A 9268-nucleotide genomic window follows, 5' to 3' on the forward strand; every position below is an offset into this window, starting at 1 on the left:
TTTGTTAATGACTAATTTAATTAATTTTCTTAGCATTCACAAATTAATTATTATCTAACATGTACATTAAGTATGCAAGTTGGTATGTGAGATAACAAGGAGGACATTCAGAAAAACCAGTGACAGTTTTAATCCATCGATGGAATTCTTGGGTCAAGTTTTATTCACCTGATCCTAGTTGCACTGTCGTAAAAAAGATCATAATTATATAACTATATTTTCAGTTTTTTTACTAGTTTTTTTTAATGTTTTTTGCTTAATTATTTGTTTATTTATTTCAATTTCCAAGTTTCAAAATAAGCAGAATGAGGAATTCAATTCTGGATCAGTGAGGAAACCACAAATTTGTTTATGCATGCATGATTTCAGTCAATTGAGAGAAATTTTGCTGGCTGTTAGCGTGAAAGGATTTTTATCTCGTAAAATATTAAAAAGCATATTTTTAGGAGAATTCAAACAATCACCAAATGGCTTTTCCAAACTGTACACTCAGAATTTTGCCCCAAAAAAAAAATTGCACTCAGAGATCAGAACTCATTGCTAAGTTCGGAAGGCTTGATTTGGACTTGATTTAGAAATTTAAAAAAAAACGTAAAATTAAAGAGAAAAGATGGTGTGACATTTAATAAAAATGTTATATCAGGGTTTAACTATCACTTCAACTTTATTAAGCCTCATTATCTTTAGCTTGAGGGACCACATGACTAATGATCGAAATATTAGAATTAATCAGCCAAGAAGTAATATTAGAATTAGAACTAACTCCGTAATTAAAATATATGGGCAATAGTTTGGTAATAAATTGAGACAAAGGCAATTTTGATAAAAGGGATGGATTCTGGTCTCAACCCAATGACTAGCAAAGCATAGCCGCTTTTTGCTGGGCCTAAATAATAGGGCATAGCCTGCTGGCCCCCATTTTGAATTGAGAATCCGATAAGCCCAATACCCCGAAAACGGGTCAGGATGACCCGGAATGCATCCAACCGTCCATCCTCCATCAGGTCATCTTGATCAATTCAATCTTTGGGCGCTCCAGCTCCCTGCGTTTGGTGGCGACAATTCCGATCCTTAAGTCCGGCAGCCGCCGGTGGCTATTTCTAGAATTCCGGTCATCCTTCCGATTTTCAATCCTCAAGCTCTAGCGTTGCAAGTCGTCTACCACAAGTTGGTTTCCTGCGATTCCACCCTCCTAGGGTTTTTGGGGCGCCATGACTTTTTCAGACGAAGAGGATGAGAACCTGGCATACTTTTTGGAATCGGAGGTTCTCTCTGAGGTCTCTGATCAGGTGCACCGATTAGTTTTGCTTGTTTTTCTTAACTTCAAATTTGACGTGGATTGACGATAGATTAGGGGTTTAAGTTGGTATTCGGATTTTTTTCCCTCGTAGCTGTACTCGAAATTAATCCATGCTGATATGGAAGGAAAATTGTTTGGTAAATAATATGAGTGATTGTTGTTGGCAGGAAGAAGAAAGTTTGGAGGAGCCCAAAGCAAAGAGAAAGCGAGTGGTAGTGGAGGCGGCTGAGATTACCGAGGAAGAAACCGAGAAAAATTCTAGTCCATCGCTGGAGTCTAAGAACGATAATATCAACAATAGCGTAGCGCCTAAAACTATCGAAACTGGATTTTTCAGCAAAATCCCGCCTGAACTTTTTCATCATATCCTTAAATTTCTCTCCTCCGAGGTATTTTTAAGTGAAAAAGAAGTCAATTAGTTATGACTCTTTATATGCTTAGTACATGGATTGTTTTCCTGGTTACTTTACTTGGTTGAAATTAGTTTGTTTCTATGCTCGCAGGACCTCGTTTCTTGTTCATTAGTCTGTAAATTTCTAAACTATGCAGCATCTGATGAAGCATTATGGCGTCGCTTGTAAGTATATTACTTTATTGTAGTTGGTTCGGTCCAAATATGGAGCTGTTTGGAACTTGGCTCCTTATGACTTTAATGAACTGATCTTAATTACATGTTTTGATATTCTTTGTTTTGGGACATGTGCACGGTTACATTTGTATGAACCATGAGTATGCCTATTGTCTACTTAAAAGGGTTCACATTCATGTAGGTACTGTATGCGTTGGGGTCTGCTTCCGCCTACAAGGAAATTAACGGAATGTCCATGGAAAAAGCTATACATCCAGGTACTTGAATCAATGATAACATCATGCAGTAAATGAACAATCCCAAAAACAATCTCTCTTTCCCTTCTAGTTTACCTACTGTTGTACTAGTTTGAGTATTATTGCACCAACAGACAAAAGTCATTCTCTAGCGAGTCTGAGAGTGTATATCATGATTCTCCTGTCTATCAATGGCTGCATGCATTGCATAATATATTAGGGACCACTATCCTGGCAATAATGAGCCAATCTAGTTTGTGACTGAGTATTTGTTAATTATTCATCTATGTGTACTTATCCATTTATTGATGTGCTGGAGTTGATCAATGTGAAGGCATTACTTTAAATAAATTTGAACCACCATATTAGCTGTACTTTATCATTCTTGAGTAACTCATGCATCTATTTTTCATATTTTGCGTGGATCTTGTCATTTATCCTACTTTTATGCAGCGTGATGAAGAGGACATGGCTGAACTTGTGAGAAACTGCTCAAATGAATTTAAAGAGTATTACATACAAATGCAAGCAGCTAAACGAAGCCAAGCACCTCTTCCTTCACAGGTAATGAGGGTATATACTATAATATGAAATTATATCCTCTGGCACTTTATGACCGTTATTAGTAATATAGTTTAAAGATTCTCTCAGTAGTCTTGAAAATAATATTGAAATGGAACAAAAGAAGAAGATACGACTCTGGTGGTTTTTCATATTTAAGTTCTGTTCAGTAGCCCTGCCCTTGAAGTTTGAAGAAATGAAATTGGAGAAGGGAGGAAAGAAGATCTAGAATCATATTCTAATGTCCATTCACCTCTATTTTTGTTGTTATTAACCTGAAATAGATACTTGTTGAGACAGAACTTTGCATTTTGAAAACATAAAAGTATGTCTGGTTTGAGAAAATGCTTCCAATTTTCAATCTTGAAAAAACACCTTTTGTTTTAATTTTTAAGTTTTCCTAAAGACTGCGATAACCTTTTTTAAATGCAACCTACTTAAAACAATGAGCGTTGAACTTCAGCCTCCTGCGACATTTGTTAAACATGAAATCCTTATATACACAACAACTGGCAAGTTGTCGCTCCAATGAGCTTATATACACAACAGTTGATAAGTTTTCGCTCCAATGAGCTTGAATCTGATCTGATTCTCGGTATTGCACATGTATATCTGAATTCTTGTCTGTTTTGTTTAATTACTTTATACTTTCATATAAGGGACGTTGCTTAACCATGTATGTTGATTTTCTGTTTCATATGTCAAGTTGAAAGATGATAGGATGATTCTTGACAAAACGGTAGCTGATCAAGTGTCTTCATGGAAAAGAAGCAGAGGCCTCAGTGATACAGTGGTGACTGATCATGCTTGCTCTGGCGAAACTTGCTCTTACCATCATATTGGAGATGTATTTATTTGCGAGAAGACTGGACATGTTCATGGTGGGACACGCCATTTCTTTTTGTGTTTTAATGATGTACAAAAGTTCATTATTTTATTTAAAAATTTGCGTCTGGACTAGATCTTCACTATTTTGTTTTCTTTTTCCCAGTATGTGATGATACATGTAGAGAAGTTGTTATGGACCCGGCCAATGAGCTTTTGGTCTGTACAATATCGGGGCACTGTTTTGATAGATTACTGTCACCATCCGAAATGGAGCCTGATGCTGTAAGTTAACGATTCCTCTGTCTTACATGTGTATTTTTCTTATTGAGATTTTGAATGACATTTCCTAGTAATTTATCTGTCCAAATATATCATATTGAGGTAGTGGGCCTTGACTTTACTGTCATGTGAGTGGAACTGCGTACAGAATCCAATGAGTTACGTTACCACATTTGCTTCAGGGTTTAGTTTCGTTAGTTTCATGAAACCAAGAAATAGATTGAAGCTTTTATTAGAAATTTGATGATTCACCTCATTTTATCAGAATTAAATTTAGAAACTCTTAACGGAGGTACAGTTTTTACACCTAATGCTTCGCCTTGTTCCTTTGGAAATTCAGGAGCAGCAACAAGGAGGTGTGACCGATGAGGCAGAACCATTTATGGGATCTGGTCGTTTTGGTAAAACAGATTCATTCTTTTACTAGTCTTCTGTATGGTTCTGTGTCTGAAACTCATTATGGTGCGTTTTTCTTTGCAGCACGAGCTTATTTACTGGGATATAATTGTGCTGATGAGAAGGAGCTTGAAGCTACTTTGAGGTTTTGCTGATTCCCATATTGATCTGCTGTGTGGTGGGGGTTTTGTCGTGGGCTCGTGGGTATGGTTTAAATGATCAAATTTATGGATGTATCTACCTATTTTAATTATAAAATAGATAGATAGATGTTTTCCTACATTAAGACGGTGACTTGTGATCATGGAGGCTCACCCAGCGTATGAATTTATGATTAGCCTTGTAATACTTTGCACCTGTTATTCCTTGTTAATAGACATTTGCTTTAATGTATAGTTGAATCCATTGTAGACGCTTTCTTCCCCAGTTACTGCTTACGGTAGTTTGAAAGAGAGAGGGAATTGTTGCAATTTGGGCTGCTAGTCTTCGGCTTTAAAACTGGTAGGTAAAGTGGCATACAGAAGAAGAGAAATATTGAGCAACAAACCTATGTTTATTTCCAAGAAAAATGGCTTTGGCAGGATAGAAAAGGGGGGTTGCGAATAAGTGGGAGAGGGAATGACTTGTTTGACCTCATTGGCATGCGTGATTCTTTTTCTTATGGAACGGAACATTTCTTAAACCAGCTCTCCGTCCATAAATGGTGGATTATGATCTGAGCCTGTAACACTTCGTATGTTTGTTGGCCATAAATACTTCATATATTTGGACGAGTGTAGTGAAGCTAACTTTTCTCCTGTTTCTTATGTTTCCTTGTATTTTTAGTTATATTAGGAAGTTTTTTTTTAAAAAAACTTTTAAACTCTTCCTACAATTCATCTCATTCTTATAATCTTATTACATAAATGAGCGCATGGGACTTTATTTCTCAGTATTTTGTTTAGATGTACGTGGGCATTTGCTTATCTATATGTCTGTATATGACACGCCTAGAAAGTTGTGTTCATGATAAATATGAATAGTTATTGGTGGGCAGAAAGAATGCAGACACAAGTCAAAATGCATAAACAATTGAATGTGCTCATCTCCTGGGAATGTTAAAAAATGAAAGCGTTTTTTGCCTTTCCCCTCCAGCAAGCAACTAGTCCCCCAGCCGTTTCAATTTACATTTTTACTTGTATTCCTCGTCCTATATATAAAAGAGAGAGAGAAGAAAATTTTTGGTTATTTATAAAGTAGAGAAAAAAATTTTCATTTGAATTTATAATCTTACCTTTCATTTGTTATTATATTAATTCTATTTTTATTTTTATTATTCTGGTTTTAGTTATAACTCACTTCTAACATGTTTTATATAGGTTTTAACCTTTATTAATTCTAATTTAAAATTTAATAACTTTTCAGTTTTATTCCTATTTAATATATATGTAAACAAAGCTAACGCAATAATAAATAAAAAGTAAAATTATGTATCCATGCAAAATTTTTTTCTCAGTATCTTATAAATAGGGCCAAAAAAAGTATTCTTTTTTATCATATAAAGAGGACAAAAGGAGTATATTGTAAATTAAATGGGGATAGAGTTGGAAAGTTGTTGAATTTTAAATTAGAGTTAATAAAATTTAATTTTTTTTCTTGATTTGTGTAAAATATATTGCAAGTAACTTATAAATAGAATGATAAAAATACTTATTAATTGTTTAAAATTTTCTATTTTAGTCTTTTATTATTAATTTTCCTCTTAATTTATTATCATTTCCATCACATAAGGAAAGCCGTAATGAAGGCATTGTTTAGATTTGTTTATTTAAATGCCTGTAAACATGTTTTATGTAAGTTAAAACAAAACTTTAATTCATTTTTTCTCTTATATTTATACATTTTTTCTCTTATATTTATACATTTTTTCTAAAGTAATCTTTCTGATAATAGTAGTTCTAATCAATATACTTGATTAGCAAGGATATCTTAGAAAAGAAAACACTTATTTATCACAAATAATTAACTTATCTTATTTTTTTAATCTTTTTAAATTAGTTAATTAACTCTTATATTTAGAATTAGAAGAAGTATTAAAAAACTGTTTCTAACTAATTTTAAACAAGTCCAACGAGCTTGGTGAGGACCCATCAACAGAGTCAAACCTTGTTTGCCCATAAATCATACTCCTTCGGTCCTTAATATAGGACCCAATTCTTGAGTTGGTTTTGGTCCTAAATATAAAACTCATTTCTCATATTTATCAATTTTCTCTAAATTACCCCTATGGATACTCTCTCAACTATAATGAAGTAGAAAAGGGAGAGGGGTATTAAGAAATATGATTATGGTGTTTTAGGAAAAATGTGTCACTTTTCTTATAATTAACTAACTTACCTAACTTTCTTAATCTAATCAAATTAATTAAATGAATCTTATATTAAAGACCGGAGGAGTAATAAAAAATGTACCTGTGCCCCTTAAACTTCGTAACAAGCCGGTGTTTGCAAAGCAGGGCTTGCGCAGTACGTAACAGGTGGGGCCAAAAAAGGAGCAAGACTGGTAGGACTGCAATTGGGATAAAAATTTAGTTGTCGCCCGTGCTCCAGAGGAAATCAAGGCGCACTTCCAATTATATGTTTAATTATTCTTTTTAAATATTTTCTATATTTTCAAATAGAGGAGGTGACCCTTTCTAGGTTCGCTTTTTACCGGGCCTCATCTCCAGTGAGTCACGTGTTATTTTTGTTTGTGGACAAACAAGTTAACCATATGTGATTTGCTCTATATTTATTGTTTCTTTCTGTTTTAGTTATAAAAACTAATTGATTAATTTAAGAAGATTAAAAAAAAATTTAAGTTAGTTATTTATAATAAATATATGTTGTTTTTTTTTAAAATATCCTTACTAATCAAGTGGATTGGCTAGAACTATTATTGTTAGAAGAAGTGTCTTGGAAAAAAATACATAAATATGAAAGATAAAATAGATTAGGGTCTTATATTTAGAACCAAAATAAAAATCAAACAACATTTTATATTAAGGATTTAAACAGCCTCATGGCCTCGTCAATACTGTCAGTGAATTGGATTCTGAAAACAGGACATGCTTTTGAGTTAAAAATAAAAGGGCGCATGAAAGAATTTATATTTTCTTTTGCCAACGAATTTATAAATTAATTACCATCATTCAAAATCTTTACATAATAATATTAATAATACGATTTGAATTCAAAACTTTTCAATTTACTTTTTCGGTTAGTATTATGAGTTCAAATAACTAATTTAAATATAATAAAAAATGAGTTAAAATTAATTAAAAATAATAAGTAGGCAATAAATACACTTTTATTTTTAAATATATTTTTATAATAATAAAAAAAGTGATTAAAAATGTACAAAAAATATAATGAGAAAGGGTATAAAAAAGGAGAAAGAATAAACTATTAAGAGAAAAATAAAAAAATATATTAAATGTTAAGAAAAATTTAAACTAAATCGAAACGCATTATATCCTTCCTTAAATTTGAATCTTACGAATAAAATCGGTAGAATAGTTGTTTACTTACCAACCAAGTAATGGACTAACCTGCGAGGCTCATGAATGACGTCGTATAAGATTTCTTATCGAAGCGGACAAACCAGCCCTTGTGCGCTTTCAGACTTGGAAGCCAGAAAACATCTCTAATCTCTGTAATGCATTGACTTAGAGCCATGTGCAAATAAATATCAACAGAGGATTCCTTCATTTACGTACCAAAAGCAAATAGTACTAAACTGAATCATTTTCATAGTATTCTCATTTTCTTAACTCTTCTGTTCCTGAGTTCTGTCTCCTGTGCACCAGTATGTCAATTCAACTGTTGGCTTTCTTCTTTCTCTTCTTCTGTCTTCCTGCCATTTTCATCTTCCTGTTCAAAGCCCCGTCCCCTGCAAACATCAACAAGAAGAAGAAGAACGAGCTCATTTCTCCGCTCAGGACGACCCTCCCAAAATCATACCCTCTAATCGGTTCCTATCCAGAACTTATGGCCAATTACGACCGCCGGATCCAGTGGTTCTCCGATGTCGTCCTAATGTCACCGGCCAATACCTATGTCCTGCATGGCTCCCTGGGGGAGCGAGCTGTCATTACCGGCAATCCCGCCGTCGTACAACACATTTTGAAGACCCATTTCCCAGTTTACCAAAAGGGTCAAGCCTTCCGCGAAACCCTCACCGACTTTCTGGGCAACGGAATCTTCAACACCGACGGTGATGAAACCTGGAAATTCCAAAGGCAAATCGCAAGCCATGTATTTAACACCAGGTCTCTGCGTAAGTTCGTTGAACAGGTTGTGGACACCGAGCTCAACGATCGCCTCATTCCCATTCTGGCCACGGCGGCAGCCCAAAACCAAGTCCTTGATTTCCAAGACATCCTCCAACGATTCGCATTCGACAACATTTGCAAAATCGCTTTCGGGTTCGACCCAGAGTACCTCTCGCCATCACTAGGGAAGAGCAAGTTCGCTCAAGCCTTCGACGATGCCACGGAGATCAGCAGCAGAAGGGCCAGTCATCTGCATCCCTTAATGTGGAAAATACGGAAGCTTCTCGACATTGGATCGGAAAAAAGATTGCGATTAGCAATCTCTGAAGTGCGGGAATTCGCTAAGAACATAGTCAGAGATAAGAAACGCCAGCTCACCGAGGGGGCTTCTCTTGAATCAGCTGACATGTTATCAAGGTTCTTAAGTTCGGGCATTCGGACGAGGACTTCGTGACGGATATAGTAATCAGCTTCATATTGGCAGGTAAGGACACAACTTCTGCTGCTTTAACGTGGTTTTTCTGGCTTCTTTCGAAGCATCCAGAAGTGAGAAAGAAGATTGTGAACGAGGCCAGCGAAAAATCAGAAGCCCAAGTGTACGATGAAGTGAAAGATATGGTATACACCCAGGCAGCGTTGAGCGAGAGCATGAGGCTGTACCCGCCGGTGCCGATGGACTCAAAAGAAGTAACGGCGACGACGTTTTGCCAGATGGAACCGCCGTGAAGAAGGGGATGAGATTGTTGTATCATGTGTACGCCATGGGAAGGATGGAGAAGCTGTGGGGG

The 9268-nt window shown here is 35.3% G+C and overlaps 1 protein-coding gene and 1 pseudogene across 1 annotated transcript; both read left to right on the forward strand.

Moving 5' to 3' along the window:
• The first annotated feature begins 1051 nt into the window (after positions 1–1051).
• LOC114733435 (F-box protein SKIP31-like) lies at positions 1052–4615 on the forward strand. The gene is made up of 9 exons (XM_028920902.1): positions 1052–1289; positions 1468–1689; positions 1804–1877; positions 2071–2146; positions 2579–2689; positions 3393–3567; positions 3678–3796; positions 4134–4194; positions 4274–4615. The coding sequence occupies exons 1-9, from the start codon at positions 1212–1214 to the stop codon at positions 4342–4344; spliced, it is 987 nt and encodes a 328-aa protein (XP_028776735.1). The 5' UTR covers positions 1052–1211; the 3' UTR covers positions 4345–4615.
• Positions 4616–7752: 3137 nt separating this feature from the next.
• LOC114733448 (cytochrome P450 94A1-like) lies at positions 7753–9262 on the forward strand (annotated as a pseudogene).
• Positions 9263–9268: the final 6 nt, after the last annotated feature.

Source organism: Neltuma alba, unplaced genomic scaffold (genome assembly GCF_004799145.2).
Source record: "Neltuma alba isolate B1F8T4 unplaced genomic scaffold, ASM479914v2 tig00012998_pilon, whole genome shotgun sequence".
NCBI classification, from domain to species: domain Eukaryota; kingdom Viridiplantae; phylum Streptophyta; class Magnoliopsida; order Fabales; family Fabaceae; genus Neltuma; species Neltuma alba.

Excerpts from the sequence above, each read along its gene's own strand:
- LOC114733435 (XM_028920902.1), top strand. The coding sequence starts at position 1,212 with ATGACTTTTTCAGACGAAGAGGATGAGAACCTGGCATACTTTTTGGAA. Across the intron at positions 2,690-3,392 it reads AAGCACCTCTTCCTTCACAG|TTGAAAGATGATAGGATGAT; the intron begins GTAATGAGGGTA and ends TCATATGTCAAG. Across the intron at positions 4,195-4,273 it reads TATGGGATCTGGTCGTTTTG|CACGAGCTTATTTACTGGGA; the intron begins GTAAAACAGATT and ends TTTTCTTTGCAG.